The following is a 20643-nucleotide window of genomic DNA, read 5'->3' as shown; positions in this document are numbered from 1 at the left end:
AGCTACAAGAGGAAAAGTAAGTAGAAAAGGTATCAGGTAAAAACCTATAGTACTACTAACCCATATAGTTCCTGTGGTTCAGTGACTTCCCGAGTACGGAAGGACCCCGACGCGCGTTTCGCGTGGATGGCTTTTTCAGAGGGGTATACTATCTTCGATCAAGTCCTTCTACCTTAAATATATTGTTTAATCTAGTCAGCTGGTACGGGTTGGCCAATGAAATCAAATAAATGCGGCCGTGCCTGTCAGACCGAAACATCGCGAGACTCGCACACCTGCCAGCCGAGTCCCCACCACGCATGCGTGGCTCCGGAAACCACGCACGCGCAGAGAGGCACAAACGGCAGACAGTGTCAGAGCCAGCGATGACGCGTATGACAGGCGGGGCCGATATACAACATCATAGGATGAAGTCAAAGTAAGTTTAAAAACCGAATACTGATGCTACAAAGTTATATGCTGCAATAATTTAGTGCAGACATAAAAGCACATATCGATCCATAAAGGTTCTCACTAGAAATAGTCATAATAAGATCAGTATGAAAATCGACATAATAGAGCGGGATCGCAAAAAGTGTATAAAATAGCTAGTGAACACCCAGAGTGCTGTGATGAGTAAATAAATACAATAATAAAAAAGAAAGAAAAAGAAAACAGTTCATCAGTAAAAGCAAACCAATAAGAGATGAATAAATGAAATAAGTGCACAAAATACAATCCATGTTATAATGACATATATATATAATATTATCAGCATACTGATGCTGAATTTGAACAATAATGGGAAAAAACCCAAATTTAAGAGAGTCCCACTCGTTAAAGCGGAACACATTATGTGTTTGTTACACCTATATCCCAGACTGTCAACAAATAGACATAAAAGAATAACGAATATATAAATAATTCCAAAAAAATAGAATACAGTGAATTATCCCACGACGTGTGGAGATGATTTCAGGCAGATCCAAATAGTGAGAATCAGCGTCTCACAAGCAGTAGAACAGATGTTTCACAAAATATGTCGATCAATACGGCCGTGCCTGTCAGACCGAAACATCGCAAGACTCGCACACCTGCCAGCCGAGCCCCCACTACGCATGCGTGGCTCCGGAAACCACGCACGCGCAGAGAGGCACAAACGGCAGACAGGGTCAGAGCCGGCGATGACGCGTATGACAGGCAGGGCCAGTATACAAAAACATGGGATGAAAGCCAAAGTAAGTTTAAAGACCGAATTCTAATGCTGCAAAGTTATATACTGCAGTAAAAAATCTAGTGCAGATATAAAAGCACATATCGATCCATAAAGGTTCTCACTGGAAATAACCATAATAAAATCAGTATGAAAGTCGATATAATAAGACGGGATCGCAAAAATTGTATAAGATGGCTAGTGAGCACCCAGAGTGCTATTAATGACATATATATATTATATTAACAGCATACTAATGCTGAATTTAAACAATAATGAGAAAAACCCGAATTAAAAGAGTCCCACTCGTTAAAGCGGAACACATTATGTGTTTGTTACACCTATATCCCAGGCTGTCAACAAATAGACATAAAAGAATAACGAATATATAAATAATTACAAAGAATTATAAAATACAGTGAATTATCCCACGACGTGTAGAGATGATTTCAGGCAGATCCAAATAGTGAGAATCAACGTCTCACAGGCAATAGAACAGATGTTTCACAAATATGTCGATCATGGATCAATGTAAATATATTCAGATCAGAAAGAGGCCAAAGTAGAAGACTAGAAGGAGAAAATATAAAAATTAATAGACATACAGTTTAAAAACACAAACAAAATAAAAAATGGTAGAGGGATTACAAAAATGACGCAAAACTGAGTGTCTCATTCAAACCAACAGGGGCCATGGTTCCAAGCGTGATAATCCACTTGCACTCCCTCTGAGCTAGCAATTTCTTGGTATCCCCACCTCTAATGCCACATATCACCCTATCTATACCCCAAGCTTTGAAAGATCTTGGGTCGCATGCATGGTACATTTTAAAATGTCTGGGGATTGTTTTCAGTAAAGTGAGATCTTCAATTTCCCTAGCGGCGACTATGTCGCGCACATGTTCCCTAATTCGAATCCGTAATTGTCTTGATGTCAGACCGATATATACCTTTGAACAGCCACATGTGGCATAGTATATAACGTTCGTCGTACTACAAGATATGTAGTTCCGCTTTAACGAGTGGGACTCTCTTAAATTTGGGTTTTTTCCCATTATTGTTCAAATTCAGCATCAGTATGCTGATAATATTATATATATATGTCATTATAACATGGATTGTATTTTGTGCACTTATTTCATTTATTCATCTCTTATTGGTTTGCTTTTACTGATGAACTGTTTTCTTTTTCTTTCTTTTTTATTATTGTATTTATTTACTCATCACAGCACTCTGGGTGTTCACTAGCTATTTTATACACTTTTTGCGATCCCGCTCTATTATGTCGATTTTCATACTGATCTTATTATGACTATTTCTAGTGAGAACCTTTATGGATCGATATGTGCTTTTATGTCTGCACTAAATTATTGCAGCATATAACTTTGTAGCATCAGTATTCGGTTTTTAAACTTACTTTGACTTCATCCTATGATGTTGTATATCGGCCCCGCCTGTCATACGCGTCATCGCTGGCTCTGACACTGTCTGCCGTTTGTGCCTCTCTGCGCGTGCGTGGTTTCCGGAGCCACGCATGCGTGGTGGGGACTCGGCTGGCAGGTGTGCGAGTCTCGCGATGTTTCGGTCTGACAGGCACGGCCGCATTTATTTGATTTCATTGGCCAACCCGTACCAGCTGACTAGATTAAACAATATATTTAAGGTAGAAGGACTTGATCGAAGATAGTATACCCCTCTGAAAAAGCCATCCACGCGAAACGCGCGTCGGGGTCCTTCCGTACTCGGGAAGTCACTGAACCACAGGAACTATATGGGTTAGTAGTACTATAGGTTTTTACCTGATACCTTTTCTACTTACTTTTCCTCTTGTAGCTTCACTTGCTGGGAAGATATATCTTGCTTGATGTGGGCTTATGTAAACATTTTTTTGCCATTTTCTGAGTCCAGCATTTAATCATTTACCTATAATGTTACTGAGTCTGGATGAATATATGACCCAATTTCACTTATATTCTGGCGTTTTTGCCTTTATTTGATATTCAATTACATTGAACTGACAATATGTTTGTTTGAGCCCTTGCTTGTTTGATTCAACGATCTCCTTCTTCCCGGAGCTGCATTTATAAGAGGTATTTCCTCTATGTTCATTTATGCCACTTGGGAGGTGTACAGGTCTTGGATTTTGTAGTCTAATTTTAATTGTATGTAATCTGTACTGTCCTAATAAAGTTTATTTTTCTATGCCATTGGCAAATTTACCTTAATAGTTTATGACTCCTTTGTTCTCAGTGTTTTCTATAGTTAGCGAAACATGTCGGGGGGGCTGTATTGAATTTTTAAATCCCTGCCTCAGCCGTATCTATCATACTAATAGAGGCATTGGTGTCTTTACACTGACTGTTTGCCGACACTCGGCATACACCGTAACTCTCTGATACTCGGCTGGGTTCTCCAGCTGTTATACTGACTTCGGTCTGTGGCAGTGAAATTTTTAAAATTTATGTGTATAGTTTGTCTTGCTACACGTAGCTTAATAAAAGTTGTAAACTTCTACTTTATCCTTATCATTTATTGGGTAGTCAGGAAATAGGGTTTTGTTTGCCTGCAGGCATTCCTTTTCTGACTATATATTGCACCCGCTGACTACCCAGGGTCAAACTTGTGTTGTTTGTGATAGACACACCTCTTAGACTCATTCTGAGAGAGACACGCCCCTTAGACTTATTCAGAGATAGACACACCTCTTAGACTCATTCTGAGAGAGACACGCCTCTTAGATTCATTCAGCAATAAACAGACCCTGATTTGTTCCTATGTAAATATCTGTCGCTCTGTCCTGCAGGTTTCCGTTATCACCAACATTCCAGATAAATGTCAGTAAATGTAGCAGAGGGTTGTCCCAAAAGAAATAAACTCTATATGAACACCGAACGATTGGCTGAAGACATCCAACATGGCAGATCAAAATGTCAGCAGCAGATTATGTGTCGAACATGACCGACCGATGAATGCCAGATAATCGGCTGCAACGCTTGTGTAATGTGTACGGTGACTTGTACCCGCCATCGAGGTAAAACACGCCCAAAACCAGATTGGTTGTCCATCTGGCAATTTCAGTCCCGGTTCTATCTTTCTGAATCCTGCATATTCCAGTCCCGGTCTATGCCTCTTTCATATTTCAACCCTGGGTCAGCATATTTTATTCCCGGTTCTATCTCAGCGGCATATTTCAGTCCCGGTTATCTCTCTTTCATACTTCAGTCCCGGGTTTATTTCTCCTGCATATTTCAGTCCCGGTTCTATCCCTCCTGCATATTTAAGTCCCGGTTTTATCTCTCCTGCATATTTCGGTCCCAGTTCTATCTCTCTTTCATACTTCAGTCCCGGGTTTATTTCTCCTGCATATTTTAGTCCCGGTTCTATCTCTCCGGCATATTTTAGTCCCGGTTCTATCTCTTCTGCATATTTTAGTCAAGGTTCTATCTCTTCTGCATATTTTAGTCCCGGTTCTATCTCTTCTGCATATTTTAGTCCCAGTTCTATCTCTTCTGCATATTTTAGTCCCATTTCTATCTCTTCTGCATATTTTAGTCCCGCTTCTATCTCTCTTGCATATTTTAGTCCCGGTTCCATCTCTCCTGCATATTTTAGTCCCGGTTCTATCTCTTGCATATTTTAGTCCCGGTTCTATCTCTCCTGCATATTATAGTCCCGGTTCTATCTCTTCTGCATATTTTAGTCCCGGTTCTATCTCTTCTGCATATTTTAGTCCCGGTTCTATCTCTCTTGCATATTTTAGTCCCGGTTCTATCTCTCCTGCATATTATAGTCCCGGTTCTATCTCTTCTGCATATTTTAGTCCCGGTTCTATCTCTTCTACATATTTTAGTCCCATTTCTCTCTGTTCTGCATATTTTAGTCCCGGTTCTATTTCTCCTGCATATTTTAGTCCTGGTTCTATCTCTTCTGCATATTTTAGTCCCGGTTCTATCTCTCCTGCATATTATAGTCCTGGTTCTATCTCTTCTGCATATTTTAGTCCCATTTCTCTCTGTTCTGCATATTTTAGTCCCGGTTCTATTTCTCCTGCATATTTTAGTCCTGGTTCTATCTCTTCTGCATATTTTAGTCCTGGTTCTATCTCTTCTGCATATTTTAGTCCCGGTTCTATTTCTCCTGCATATTTTAGTCCTGGTTCTATCTCTTCTGCATATTTTAGTCCTGGTTCTATCTCTTCTGCATATTTTAGTCCCGGTTCTATCTCTTCTGCATATTTTAGTCCTGGTTCTATCTCTTCTGCATATTTTAGTCCTGGTTCTATCTCTTCTGCATATTTTAGTCCCATTTCTCTCTGTTCTGCATATTTTAGTCCCGGTTCTATCTCTTCTGCATATTTTAGTCCCGGTTCTATCTCTTCTGCATATTTTAGTCCCGGTTCTATCTCTTCTGCATATTTTAGTCCCAGTTCTATCTCTTCTGCATATTTTAGTCCTGGTTCTATCTCTTCTGCATATTTTAGTCCCGGTTCTATCTCTTCTGCATATTTTAGTCCCGGTTCTATCTCTTCTACATATTTTAGTCCCGGTTCTATCTCTTCTGCATATTTTAGTCCCGGTTCTATCTCTTCTACATACTTTAGTCCCGGTTCTATCTCTTCTGCATATTTTAGTCCCGGTTCTATCTCTTCTGCATATTTTAGTCCCGGTTCTATCTCTTCTGCATATTTTAGTCCCGGTTCTATCTCGTCTGCATATTTTAGTCCCAGTTCTATCTCTTCTGCATATTTTAGTCCTGGTTCTATCTCTTCTGCATATTTTAGTCCCGGTTCTATCTCTACTACATATTTTAGTCCTGGTTCTATCTCTTCTGCATATTTTAGTCCCGGTTCTATCTCTTCTGCATATTTTAGTCCCGGTTCTATCTCTTCTGCATATTTTAGTCCCGGTTCTATCTCGTCTGCATATTTTAGTCCCAGTTCTATCTCTTCTGCATATTTTAGTCCTGGTTCTATCTCTTCTGCATATTTTAGTCCCGGTTCTATCTCTCTTTCTTACTTCAGTCCCGTTTCTATCTCTCTTTCATACCTTTAGTCCCGGGTTTATTTCTCCTGCACATTTCAGCCCAGGTTCTATCTTTTCTGCAAAGTTCAGCTCCAGATCTTACCCTTCTGGCCAGTTCCCCTTCATATTTGCCCCTCCACTAATTCTACCAAGAACAGAGTCTATAAACTGCACTGGGAACTATGAAAGTTTGATGATTCTTGGATTGGGCTGAGACTTTCCCTTCATGAGTCCCTCCTGCACCTCCTATAGTTGTGTTACTGGCAGCGCTATGGCCCATGAGGGGCTCTACTTGTTATACCATCGGAGTTCCCCCCCCCCGGTGGAGACCCCTGTGGACTAACTTCAAGGCTTAGAGTCAGACTTACCGTTCCCGATCAGCAGACACAGGACGAGGGCCGCGGCTTGTGTCCCGGGGGTCACTGTCGTCATGGGTTCAGCTGGAGGGGATCAGACACTTTTCTTTCTTTTTGATTATTTCTTGACCTTTAATCAGATACAAATAAAACTTGTTTTAACCCCTTACTCGCTGCAGTCTCGCTAAGCGCTGCCGGGCTCATACAATCACACTCGCAGTAGGACCGGAACTTCTCCCGCACCGCCGTATAAAATACAATTCATCACTTTATAATTTATAACTACAAAAAGTTAGAAGAATGTAAACAATAAATTCTCACGTCATTCATTCTACGTTGGTTCATTATTAAAGTTATTGCGCGGCCGGTTAAGATGGTCGATGGGACAACTAGTAAAACCAGAAAATGAAATATTTATCAGTTGCGCCATTTTTATAAACTCCTAATGATAATATGAATTTAATTTCCAAAAAGGGGCGTGGTGTGGTGTGGAGGTGGGGCGGGATGGGGAGGCGGGGCGTGGTGTAGAGGCGGGGCATGGAGGTGGGGCCTGTTATGCGCCATATTAATAAATTACCAAGGACCGGCTTTTTTCTATCCATAAGTGAAGTAAATTTACGTGACGCCTGGGGCGGAGCTTGTGTCTGATTTATACCGCTCATTAGCATTTAAAAAAATATGTCACAGACATCACGTCCCAAATGATGGCGTCCACTCGCTGCGTTACCCGCTATACATAAGAGCCAGGAATCTTCTGCCGCAGTGTTTCTCCGTTCCTCTTACAGTTCCATATTTCAGCCATTATTGTCTCACGTACGGAGATCCAGGAAACGCCATAGAAGTGACTTTCCTGAGTTACCAGAATATTCCTGACATCGACCGGCGCTCACTGCCCCCTCCACACTTTTGTCATTAGTGGGGTGTTCACTCGGTCGCCTGCTGAGCTCGCTGAGTCCTGTATCCCCCCACTGGACGACCCGGCGGCGGTCAGACACGCCGAGCAATAATAGAAATAAACCACACACGGAAATTCCTGTAATCCGGAATGAACGGGACCCGACGGCATCAGATGATCAGACATTCTGAAGAAAAGCTCCGGGAAGAAGTGATCGGAAAATCTCATCCGTCGTATTTCAGGAGAGGAGTTTGTTCTCTGTTCAGCCTTCTGGTTTTGAGAGATTCCACAGTTCTGACTATCAGGATTCCTGGACCATCAGGTGCCGGATTTAGAGAATTGTACTTTTTATTTAAGGCTAAAGTCACACAACCGTTTTCAGAACAATGTAGTTCGATGGGTGTCGTCGATGGGTGCCGTCTATGGGTGTCGTCTATGGGTGCCAGCTATGGGTGTCGTCTATGGGTGTCGTCTATGGGTGCCGTCTATGGGTGTCGTCTATGGGTGCCAGCTATGGGTGTCGTCTATGGGTGTCGTCTATGGGTGCCGTCTATGGGTGTCGTCTATGGGTGCCAGCTATGGGTGTCGTCTATGGGTGTCGTCTATGGGTGCCGTCTATGGGTGCCGTCTATGGGTGTCGTCTATGGGTGTCTTCACATGGCTGTTTTTTTTAACAGGCTGTAATTACTGGCCGTCAAAAAATAGAACATGTCCTATTTTAGTTTTCACGGCCCGATGGTCCCCGTAGAAGTCAATGGATCAGTTTTTAACTGATATTTTTCTGAAATCAATCCCTGTGACCAGGGTTGCCAATAAAAACCTGATGTTTTTTCTGCCATCCGTAGCCTCCGGCAGAAAAAACACTGTCCGGGATTTCTTCCGTTCCCTCTGATAATTTGGAGCGCACATATGTCAAAATTTACATGAATATAACCCCCATCATTCCTGTATATATCCACCATCATCCCTGTATATAACTGCCATCATTCCTGTATATAACCTCCATCATTCCTATATATAACCCTCATCATTCCTTTATATAACTGCCATCATCCCTGTATATAACTCCTATTAACCCTGTATATAACCCCCATCATTCCTGTATATAACCCCTATCATCCCTGTATATAACCGCCATCATCCCTGTATATAACCCCCACCTACAGGGGGGATATGTGTGGCTATGTACAGGGGGGTGGCGCTATCTACATGAGCACTATATGTGGCCACTATCTATATGGGCACTGTGACACTATCTATATGGGCACTGGCACTGTATGTGGCCACTATCTATATGGGCACTGGCACTTTATATGTGGGCACTGTGATTTTTTTCGATGGAATCAATAGTGCAGTCGACTGCGCTATTGATTCCATCGAAAAAACGGAAACCAGCCGAAATGGTGACAAACGGAAATCATTAGCAATGTTTCCGTCACCACTGATTTTAATGGTGATGCAAACGGAAGGTAAGGTTTCCGTTTGACTTTCCGTTGAGGGGTTCACCGGACGGAAACCTCTGACATAATCCCTCAACGGAAGGGCAACGCTGATGTGAACAGGCCCTTACTTAGGCCTCATGCACACGACCGTACCTTGTGTTTAACTGCTCATTGCCTCTCCCTGACTAATACATCTCACAGCTGAGGGTTTGTTATAATTGTATCGTGTAGACAACCCTCTGACCTGTGGACTCCAGACTGATACATGTTACCTGCACTGATACACTGTAACAAACTATGAAACCAGGAGAGGGATTTGTGCTGCTGCTGGTTTACGTCACGGGTGATGGTGATAATTTATTATATAGAACAATAAAATAAGTGATGTCGAGCTCGTCCCCTCAGTAACCTCTACAGAAGTGGATAACTTCACATTCAGGGTGTGTGGAAAGCTGGGTGACACCTTCTATGGTTACTGGCACAGTCTCACCCTACAGGCCTGAGAATCGAATGCGAAAACTACAGTGAAGACTGACAAAAGCCACTGCCGTAAGATCAAGTCACTGCACATGTCACAAGTCTGGAAGAGGCACTTGCAGCGAGTGTTTTGACTGCGGGGGGAGATGATCCTCGACCACCCACCTGTATAAGACGTCACCTGTGGACAGTGGGGTGTCCGGACCCCGGTGCTGAGGGGCGATGAGTTCTGCGCTCTGTAGGGATCAGTCCCCGGAATCTGATTATTTACATTTTTCATGAACACCAGAGAAGAGCAAATACCTGAAGCTGCCGCCAATAGGAGAAGACGCCTCGGAGCCTCCTGCTAAAAGCACACAACCCTCCCCCGGTCATACAGGAGACGCTGAACCGCGCACCTCACGCCTCCTTCCGTCTGGGGATTTTACTTATTGATTTTAGTGCAACATAAAACAACAACTTCAAGTGTCTTATACGTGATCCGGACTTGATTTCCGTCTCCTGTGCTGCTCTGCCCGTGTGTCAGTCTTTCTGTCGTTCTGGCATTCTATTCTTGAAGCTCAGTCTATGCCAGTGCAGCCAGGTTTCCGCAGACCTCGAATGAGACATGAACCTAAAAGAAAAACGTTACACAGCGCCTCATGGATCCGGTCACCCGGGGTGAAGATGAGAGAGAAGGCAGCGGGTACTCTCACCTGGAGCAGCAGACAGAGGAGCAGCACCGGCGCAGGTGGAGGGGATATTGGTGACGACAGCTGCAGCTACAGTGGATATAAAAAGTCTACACACCCCTGCTAAAATTACCGGATATTGTCATGTCACAAAATCAGCCCAAGATGAATCATTTCAGAACTTTCTCCACCTTTAATGTGACCCGTAATCTGCGCAATTATATAAAAAAACAACTGAAATCTCTTATGGTGGAAAAATAAATATAAAAAACAAAAATAATGTGGTTGCATAAATCTGCACACCCTGAACTAATACTTTGTTGAATTCCCCTTTGACTTTTTGAAGCGTTCAGTCTTTTTGGGTAGAATCGATCACATGGCGCATCGTGACTTGGCGATTGTTACCCACTCCTCCTTGCAAAAGCTCCAAATCTGTCACAACGTGGGGGGCATCTCCTGTGTACGGCCCCTCCAGGTCACCCCAGATTGTCAGTGGGGTTCAGGTCTGGGCTACGGCGGATCTTCTTCTTTTGTTGTTTTGTGTCATTGTCGTCCGGAAAGGTGAAATTCCTCCTCATCTTCAGCTTTTTAGCAGCGGCTGCAGGTTATGTGCCAATATTGACTGAAATCTTCATAATTCCCTTCACTAAAGCCCCAGATCCAGCTGCAGAAAAACAGCTCCAGAATATAATGCTGCCTCCGCCGTGCCCCACAACGCCGCCCCCCACAACGCCACCCCCGCCGTGCCCCACAACACCACGTCCACCGTGCCCCACAACGCCGCCCCCACCGCACTTCACAACGCCGCCTCCATTGCACCCCCACCGCGCCCCATAACGCCGCCCCCACCTCGCCCCATAACGCCGCCCCCACCGCGCTTCACAACGCCGCCTCCATCGCGCCCCACGCCACCCACCATAAGGCCACCCCCACCGTGCTCCATAACGCCGCCCCCACCTCTCCCCATAACGCCGCCCCCACCTCTCCCCATAACGCCGCCCCCACCGTGCTCCATAACGCCGCCTCTTGGACCAATTTTTGTCTTTTCATCAAGTTTTGAGGAACGTCCAGTTTTTGGTAATGACAAAAAATGGACAGAGGCAGCACTTCCAAAAAGCATCAGCAGTTTATTCACCCGTGCGACGTTTCAGTCCAACATTACTTTTTTTGGATGGCATTGCCTGCGGTGTTCAGGACGGATATGCTGCAAAGTTTGCCGCTCTGTATCCGCCATGAATACGCTGTTTCTGTTCGTACCCCAAAGGTGGAAAAAGTTCTGAAATGATTCATCTTGCACTGATTGTGTAACGTGACAATAACCGGGCATTTTAACCGGGGTGTGTAGACTTTTCATATCCACTGTATATACTGATGAAGCCGGACCAGCAGCCATGCGCCCCACTCCTGCCCTCACAGGACCCGGCCTTTAATTGCACCCGCGGGGAGCGGTGGTCGCAGCTTTTCCTCCCGCTCTACATTTGACTTTGTATTTTCAGTCATTCATATGCAGGTTTTTCCGGGTGTCCTTTCTTTTAAGTGACATTTCTCCTGCTCAAATTCTAATAGGGCCATAATGGGGGTCCCTTTGGCGTGTTTTCAGGTCGGGGACATCTGCTTTTTTTGGTTTTTCGTGTTTTTCCAGTGACTTCTGCACATTGTTTGTACTTTTTCACGTATTTTGTAACAAAGTAACACATAGTCCTGGACGTGCGGCTCGTGTAACATTTTCCTCTTTTTGTGTAATTGTTACATTTGTTGTGCCCGCACCCCCTGCACCTTCTTACATATATTGTCGAGCCCACCCTATGTCCTTGTTTACCAACATCCCGGCCGGGGGACCATTGCGTCACCGCTGTAACAAAGCATCGAGAATCCGGAAAGCCACGGGAAATGAAGCCCCGGCGCCGCCGCCATCAGACTCCGAACAGATCAATTGTTCAAGGAAATCCTTACCTGGCCGGACGTTTCGAGGCTGGACTAGAATCTTCCCCACGGCCTGAAGAATCTCCGTGTGATGTCAGCAGCGCGAATACCTAATTTCCGGCAGTTTTCTACATTTATGTAGCGGCGCCTTCCTGCCTTGTCCTGCTCAGTCTCTGTGTCAGTCTTCACTGTACTTCTGGCATTGTATTCAAGAACTAGGAACTCTGAACCATCATTGCTCCTTGGCAGTTTCTTCATCTATTGGGGTCGGTCTCTATTCACACGTTCTAAGCTCTGGGTGTAGAATAAGGGCTCATCCACATGTGGCGTAAATGCTGCGGATTATCTGCAACATATTTCATTGCAGAAAACCTGCGGGATAATACAGCAGCGGAGGAGCGGACGCGCCATGAGGAGGTTCCGCACACAGATTTACCTGCGGTGCGTTGCTTTAAGCTGCAGCAAGTCAGTTGTGGAATTTCCGCTATTTTGTTGCGAGTTGAATTCAATGTGAAACTAAAACCCGCAACAAACAGTCAAGTGTAGAACTTTTGCAGCAGAATCGCAGCGATTACGCTGCAAAGATCGCAACTAAGAAACAAAAAAACCTTCTACTTACCTGCGACGTTCTGCAGGACGGATAATTCTAGTTTTCCACACGTTCTGGGTGAAAAACGGCACAATTTGGTGCGGTTTTTGGCTGGGAATTCCCTGCGGCCACCGAGGCAGATACGCCGTGTACTGTACCTTTACACAACATATCCACCCCGCGTGAGCTCAGCCTGACTCAGCAGTCCTATGTAAACTTTCCACCGCAGATTTTACGTCTGATTTTCTAAAAAATGAAGATTAGCAACAATTGGAGAAATGCGGCGTGTCACCGTTCTGTTTGTTGTAACCACCTGCAGACATTGCCGGTGCCTACGACGGGTCAGAGCGGTCACACGTTGTGGGGGCTCCAACATCCAGAACCTGCACCAAATTCTCCGACTTCTGGGCGCCAATGTCTCACATTCTGGTGCACGGAGGTAAGTGATGCTATTTTTTCTATACATGAGCCCTGATGTCTACTTGGAATTTCTGAAGTCAAGTTCTTCTGTCTCTTCCCCCTAAATCGACTGCACTAAATTCAGGAGGAGCCACAAAGAGAGGAGGGATGGGACTGTGCATTTCCATGAAGCCTGGGTGACTCTGTGACCAAACAATAACTCCATAAATGCAAATAATGGCTGAAAAAAATAACAACAAAACTCAGGCACTATGCGGAGAGTGGCGCCATGAGGGTAGAGAGGGGCGCCATGCGGGAAGAGAGGGGCGCCATGAGGGAAGAGGGGGACGCCATGAGGGAAGAGGGGGGCGCCATGAGGGAAGAGAGGGGCGCCATGAGGGAAGAGGGGGACGCCATGAGGGAAGAGGGGGACGCCATGAGGGAAGAGGGGGGCACTATGCGGGAAGAGAGGGGCGCCATGAGGGTAGAGAGGGGCGCCATGCGGGAAGAGAGGGGCGCCATGCGGGTAGAGAGGGGCGCCATGCGGGAAGAGAGGGGCGCCATGAGGGTAGAGAGGGGCGCCATGCGGGAAGAGAGGGGTGCCATGCGGGTAGAGAGGGGCGCCATGCGGGAAGAGAGGGGCGCCATGCGGGTAGAGAGGGGCGCCATGAGGGTAGAGAGGGGCGCCATGCGGGAAGAGAGGGGCGCCATGAGGGAAGAGGGGGGCACTATGAGGGAAGAGGGGGGCACTATGCGGGAAGAGGGGGGCACTATGCGGGAAGAGAGGGGCACTATGCGGGAAGAGAGGGGCACTATGCGGGAAGAGAGGGGCACTATGCGGGAAGAGAGGGGCACTATGCGGGAAGAGAGGGGCACTATACGGGGGGAGAGGGGCACAGTTTAGCACTATGTGGGCAGTTCTGCTTCGTTGGGATTTGTATGACTATTGTATGGCACTCAGTGGGCACAGTTTGGCATTATGTGGGTGATACACGTCTCTGTGGGGACAAATATGATGCTTTGTGGGTTGTTTGGTTTATGTGGACACTATATGGGCAATGTATGGCACTATTGGGCGCTGTAAATAAGGATGCTGCATGGCTGTTTGGTGGCTACATACACACTCATTATCCCAGGACTATATAGCACCCCGTCCCCCTACACAAGGCCGCTGCACCCCGTCCCCCTACACAAGGCCGCTGCACCCCGTCCCCCTACACAAGGCCGCTGCACCCCGTCCCCCTACACAAGGCCGCTGCACCCCGTCCCCCTACACAAGGCCGCTGCACCCCGTCCCCCTACACAAGGCCGCTGCACCCCGTCCCCCTACACAAGGCCGCTGCACCCCGTGTGCTTAGTGATGACCCCTCTCACACGGACACGTTACTCTCAGATCTTTATTAGTATATACGGTGTTATCTCGGGCACATGGCGTGGCGTCCACCGTCAACCGGCATGGTGACTCCTGTGATAAAAGACGCAGCGTCTGAAGCCAGGAAGGAGATTGTCCGGGCAACTTCGTCCACGGTGCCGGGCCGCCCCAGGGCGTGGGTGTGCTGGGTGCGCTGCAGAAACTTCATAGAGGGGAGAAGAACAACGATCAGAAACCACCAAAACAGCGAGAAAATCAGGGGAAGGGGAAGCGAGCGCCGCGTACCTGAGTGTACTGCTCCTCGTCCAGGCCCGCGCGCCGGTGCACCTCCGTTATAATGACCCCCGGACTGACGGACACAACCGAGAGACACAAGGAATTATCTATCCAGCTCTATCATAGTGTCAGCCGTAAAGCTGCGCGCCGCCTCTGGACACCACTGAGAGAAATCCCATAAAGTGCCGGAAATCCAGTCACAATCCTACCGTTACAAGTCTTATACTCCAGTCACAGCCAGAGCTGCACACACAATCCTACATAATATTCCAGTCACATCCTGAGCAGCACTCACAATCCTACCGTTACATGTCTTATACTCCAGTCACATCCAGAGCTGCAGTCACAGGCCTACTGTTATATGTCTAATACTCCAGTCACATCCAGAGCTGCACTCATAGGCCTACCGTTACATGTCTAATACTCCAGTCACATCCAGAGCTGCAGTCACAGGCCTACTGTTATATGTCTAATACTCCAGTCACAATTCCACGGTTATATCATATTTTATACTCCAGAGCTGCACTCACAACACTTCTGAGACAATATCCTTGTTGATTCAATGTCTGCAAGGAACAAGCTCTGACACTTTGCATTGTGGGACGTGAGATGTTTATTACAGCGAGTTCTTCAGCGGAGGCGTCAGGAACACGTCAGTGAGGCTGATGGAATCCACGTGTCAGGAACTAGCAGGATTACCATTGCAGCTCTGGTTGTGACTGGAGTATAATTATAACTGGGTGCCAACCTGGACATTGAATTTGTTTTGTTTCCACTCACCAGACGGCGTTCACCCGAACTTGTTTACTCGCCAACTCTGAGCCGGAAAAGAGAGAAAATTCAGTCAGCGCAGCGTTCAGCAAAAATAATACTGGATCATAAATAACGTGCGTGCGCGCAAGAAAAACGGAAAGAACGCGACAAGACGGTGAATGAAACACGCGCGGTGTTATTTAATCATCTGTAAAACGTTGCGTGGCGGCTGTAACATCGTGACACATGAATCGCCCTCATTACAGCGGCAGCGCGCAAAATATACGTACAGCCGGCGAGAACGGAGAGTCCTGCAAAAACGGCACTTCAGGCGAATCGCGACCATTACCGCCGCCTCACAGAGAATCAACGGATGTAGACGCCAATATTTACCGCCAGTCAGACGAGCGCTCTGCGTTATTATCACGGTTGGAAAGTTTCTCTAAACATGAAATAATATAAAACGGATCCGGGTGAACGGGGAATACGTAGACGCTGCGATGGCGGCGAATTCGTGAAAATCATGACACCCGTCTGACAGACGTCCAAACCAATCATTTTCTGACCATAGAAGCAGTGGTTACGGGTACAAGTGCTGGTACTCGCTGGTATCAGCCAGTTTGTGGGCGTGTCTATCTCCGCAGATCCTCCCCCCCCCCATGTTACTCACCCAGAGCTGCACATCTGGTCATCTGGTCAACCGCGGACTTGGACATACAATAGGCCAGGACCCCGGGGAACTGAAAGACAACCGCAGGGGGAGGGGTCAAGAAGGGGGCGGGGTCAGAAGGGGTGGAGCAAATATCAGAAGAAGAATACACTGTAACAATGTAACAAGGGAAGGAGTCGTCAGTCACGTAGCGAGGCACAGGCTGGGGGGGGGGGGATTCATGAGCACCGGGGTTTATAGGGATTATTATGTGTAGCAGCCACTAGAGGGGGTTATAATGGGCTGGTGGTCAGTAAGATCGCTGGCGGGGGCTCCAATAACAGGCGGGTGGGATTAAGCAGCTTTATAAAGGGTAAACCCGGGAGAGAGAGAGACAGACGCCTTCCAGCAGGGGACAAAGAAGTTCCCACCGGCTCCTTTACGTATAAGGGGGTCTCGTGTGAAGGGTCGGACGTGGCAGGTGATGGGTCTCTGGAGACCAGGAGTGTTGGAAAGAGAAAAAGTGACCGGAAATCCATGAAGGGAAAATGTTTCTGTGCGTTCCTGGCGTTCGGTGAAGTTACAGCCAGATGTGGGCTCCTGGGGGGCTGGGACCCCCGGCTGAGGAGAAATAATCAGCTGTAGGTGGGAGTCAGGTCATCCGCCTCGTGTTGGTGAAGGGGAGAACACGGGAGAATATTCCGGCGTGCGATATTTGGTTGTGTATCCCTTTAAGGAGCCTTCCCGTCCCCACTGGTTACTATTTATTATAAATGTTTCTGTTATTCGGCCTCGTTCACATCTGCGCTGGGGTCCCGTTCTGACGTTCCATCAAAGCTTTCCGCCAGAACGGGACCCTGAACAGACACAAACTGACAGAAGTTTCCATTTCCATCACCATTGATTTCAGTGGTGACGGATCCGGTGGCCGTGGTTTCCGTTTGTCTCTGTTGTGCACCGGACGCGTCGTTTTGCCGGAAACAATAGCACAGTCAACTGAAATCAATGTCTGAATACACCCAAAATACTGACTGATAAATGATGACCCGGACAACCGTCTGATGGGGCAGGTGAGGAACGGTCTGATGGGGCGGGGCAGGTGAGGAACGGTTTGACGGGGCGGGGCAGGTGAAGAACGGTCTGACGGGGCGGGGCAGATGAGGAACGGTCTAACGGGGCGGGGCAGGTGAGGAACGGTCTAACGGGGCGGGGCAGGTGAGGAACGGTCTAACGGGGCGGGGCAGGTGAGGAACGGTCTGGCGGGGCAGGTGAGGAACGGTATGACGGGGCGGGGCAAGTGAGGAACGGTATGACGGGGCGGGGCAAGTGAGGAACGGTATGACGGGGCGGGGCAAGTGAGGAACGGTATGACGGGGCGGGGCAAGTGAGGAACGGTATGACGGGGCGGGGCAGGTGAGGAACGGTATGACGGGGCGGGGCAGCTGAGGAACGGTATGACGGGGCGGGGCAGGTGAAGAACGGTATGACGGGGCGGGGCAGTTGAAGAACAGTCGGGCGGGGCAGGTAAAGAACGGTCTGATGGGGCGGGGCAGGTGAGGAACGGTCTGGCGGGCGGGACAGGTAAGGAACGATTTGACGGGGCGGGTGAGAAAAGGTCTGGCGGGGCGGGGCAGGTGAGGAAAGGTCTGAGGGGGCGGGGCAGGTGAGGAAAGGTCTGAGGGGGCAGGGCAGGTGAGGAAAGGTCTGGCGGGGCAGGTGAGGAACGGTCTGGCGGGGCAGGTGAGGAACGGTCTGGCGGGGCGGGACAGGTGAGGAACGGTCTGGCGGGGCGGGACAGGTGAGGAACGGTCTGGCGGGGCGGGACAGGTGAGGAACGGTCTGGCGGGGCGGGGCAGGTGAGGAACGGTCTGGCGGGGCGGGGCAGGTGGGGAACGGTCTGGCGGGGCGGGGCAGGTGAGGAACGGTCTGGCGGGGCAGGTGAGGAACGGTCTGGTGTTGTGGGGCAGATGAGGAACGGTCTGAGGGGGCGGGGCAGGTGAGGAACGGTTTGAGGGGCCTGGCAGCTGAGGAACGGTCTGATGGGGCGGGGCAGGTGAGGAACGGTCTGGCGGCGCGGGGCAGGTGAGGAACGGTCTGAGGGGGCGGGGCAGGTGAGGAACGGTCTGAGGGGGCGGGGCAGGTGAGGAACGGTCTGGCGGGGCGGGGCAGGTGAGGAACGGTCTGAGGGGGCGGGGCAGGTGAGGAACGGTCTGGCAGGTATAGAACTGTTGACACTCACTGATCTCTGTCCGTTGACGCTGGAAATGTTCACGATGTTTCCTTTGGTCTTGATGAGATGCGGTACGGCCAGCTGCGTGAGGTAGAAGAGGGACCTGGAGGGGGGACAGAAGGAGTTATTTCACTGTTACCCCCGTCCTGCTACAGAGAATGTCCCCCAAAATCATAAGATCCCCAGAAAATACCCGTCCTGGAGTCTCCTGTCACTTGTTCAGTGATATATCTGGGACAGTGGGTGACAATGTGGCCGCCATTACACTTTCCACAGGGGTCGTCTGGTTTTCCCAGCGTCACGAATATCAGATTGTCAGCGCAGAACTGGTCAGACCGGCGCTTCATGAGAAATCTGAGGGCCCCAACCAGCCATGGCGGCCATGACACCCAACTTTCCCAGAAACACTTATTATAAGGAAACGGCCGAAGGTGAAACATGTTATTCCCCGGCGGTGATGTCAGCGCAGGAGACTAATAAAGTGTCATGTGACCCATACCGGACCAGTTACAGGTGGAGCAGACCTCATTTTGCTGCAATAGATAACCCGCAGGAGCTGAGTAGTCATACTGTACAGCGACTACTGAACCCATCAGAGGCGGCAGCAGAGTCACCTCATTTTCCGCGCTGACACGTGAGACCGCACTCGCCACACGTACAAACCGCGCCTGAGCGGTAAGCCTGGGTTCACACGCAGTATTTACGGGTTTTGATGCTTTTTTTAAAAAATAAATTGCTCGTTTTTCCCTAAAAAAAACACTGCGGCGAGAAGTTACCGGGAGTCTAGTGTCAAATATAATGAAGGCTTTATATACTGCGTTATGGCTCGTAGTGTTACGGGGATTTATTCAAAGCGCAGCATGTTCTAGGTCTGCTGTTCTAGGCCTGGTGTTCTAGGTCTGCTTTTCTAGGTCTGCTGTTCTAGGCCTGTTGTTCTAGGTCTGCTGTTCTAGGCCTGTTGTCCTAGGACTGTTGTTCTAGGCCTGTTGTTCTAGGCCTGCTGTTCTAGGCCTGCTGTTCTAGGTCTGTTGTCCTAGGTCTGTTGTCCTAGGACTGTTGTTCTAGGTCTCTTGTTCTAGGCCTGCTGTTCTAGGCCTGCTGTTCTAGGTCTGTTGTTCTAGGACTGTTCTAGGTCTGTTGTTCTAGGCCTGTTGTTCTAGGTCTGCTGTTCTAGGTCTGCTGTTCTAGGTCTGCTGTTCTAGGTCTGTTGTTCTAGGTCTGCTGTTCTAGGTCTGTTGTCCTAGGCCTGTTGTTCTAGGTCTGCTGTTCTAGGTCTGTTGTCCAAGGCCTGTTGTTCTAGGTCTGTTGTTCTAGGCCTGTCTGATTTCCAACGTCAGGAAAAACACATCTTACATTTAAATATTGCGGTCGTTTTTACATAATTTTTTTTCATGCAGTTTTAAATAACAGAGAAGAGGCCGGAAGGTGTCACATGAACAGTGGGGAGGGGGCGTCACATGACCATAGGTGAGGGTGTCACATGACTGGTGGTGAGGGTGTCGCATGACTGGTGGTGAGGGTGTCACATGACTGGTGGTGAGGGCGTCACATGATGGAGTGTATAACTCACCGGGTGTTAACATTCATCATGCGGTCGTAGTCCTCCAGAGACGTGTTCTCAATAGTCCCCATGGTCAATATCCCCCCGCTGTTCACCAGCACGTCCAGCTGTCCGAAGTGCGTCACTGTCTGCTCCACCATCCCCCGGAGGAACGCTTCATCCGTCAGGTCTCCCAGAAGCAGCAGAGGCTGCGGACAAGGGAAGGGTTAATATTCTGCACAGGTGGAAAGTATGTCCCTTGCAGTACCACTTCTTACCACTACCCCAACAGTAAAGGTTTCCTGTAAACAATAATGCAACAGCGCCCCCAGCTGTGAGATTTCACACCAGAAATATGATGTGGAAGCCGTAATGGCTGCGGAATGAAGCGACCTCCACGTTAGGGGAATAATCTACTGTTATCTCAGAACCAGCGCCGCACTTGTTCATGGTCGTGTCCCCATTCAAGGGAATATTGCGATACCAGGCACAGCCAAGGAGAGACGTGGCGCTGTTCTGGAAAAAATGCTGACCCGATCTCCAAATCCTGGAAACCCCTTTAATGGGCGATGCTATAGATGGAACGTCACCTTCTGGTCACAGAACTCCTCGCAGCCTCTGGCCGTCTCATTTAGTTTCTCTTCATTTCTTCCATTAAGGGCCAACCGGGCCCCTAGACGGGCAAAGAGCAACGCAGTGCCGGCGCCAATCCCAGAGCTGGCTCCAGTCACCAGACACACCTTACCCCGCAGAGACACCACCTGGAGAGCGTGAGAAAAGAAATGGCGTCAACGAGACCAAACGCAAGAGGAAGACGCCTCCAATTACCGCCTGACGTGATCCGGGGGCCCCACATCT

General features: G+C 48.3%; 1 protein-coding gene across 1 annotated transcript in view; it reads right to left on the bottom strand.

Annotated features, from left to right (window-relative positions):
* Positions 1–14344: 14344 nt before the first annotated feature.
* The window catches only part of LOC142656106 (3-oxoacyl-[acyl-carrier-protein] reductase FabG-like), an 8615-nt gene continuing 2316 nt past the window's right edge, over positions 14345–20643 (bottom strand). The window contains exons 2-8 of the mRNA XM_075830993.1: positions 20376–20546; positions 19816–19994; positions 18255–18348; positions 16037–16106; positions 15394–15430; positions 14623–14686; positions 14345–14539 (exon numbers count right to left, since the gene is read on the bottom strand). Coding sequence (XP_075687108.1) covers positions 14381–14539; positions 14623–14686; positions 15394–15430; positions 16037–16106; positions 18255–18348; positions 19816–19994; positions 20376–20546 — 774 coding nt within the window. The 3' untranslated portion in view covers positions 14345–14380. The remainder of the gene's footprint in view (positions 14540–14622; positions 14687–15393; positions 15431–16036; positions 16107–18254; positions 18349–19815; positions 19995–20375; positions 20547–20643) is intronic.

The sequence above is a fragment of the Rhinoderma darwinii genome, chromosome 6, assembly GCF_050947455.1.
Source record: "Rhinoderma darwinii isolate aRhiDar2 chromosome 6, aRhiDar2.hap1, whole genome shotgun sequence".
Taxonomy (NCBI): Eukaryota; Metazoa; Chordata; class Amphibia; order Anura; family Rhinodermatidae; genus Rhinoderma; species Rhinoderma darwinii.
The sequence above is the reverse complement of the archived record's forward strand: the minus strand, read 5'-3'. Positions and strand labels throughout refer to the sequence as shown.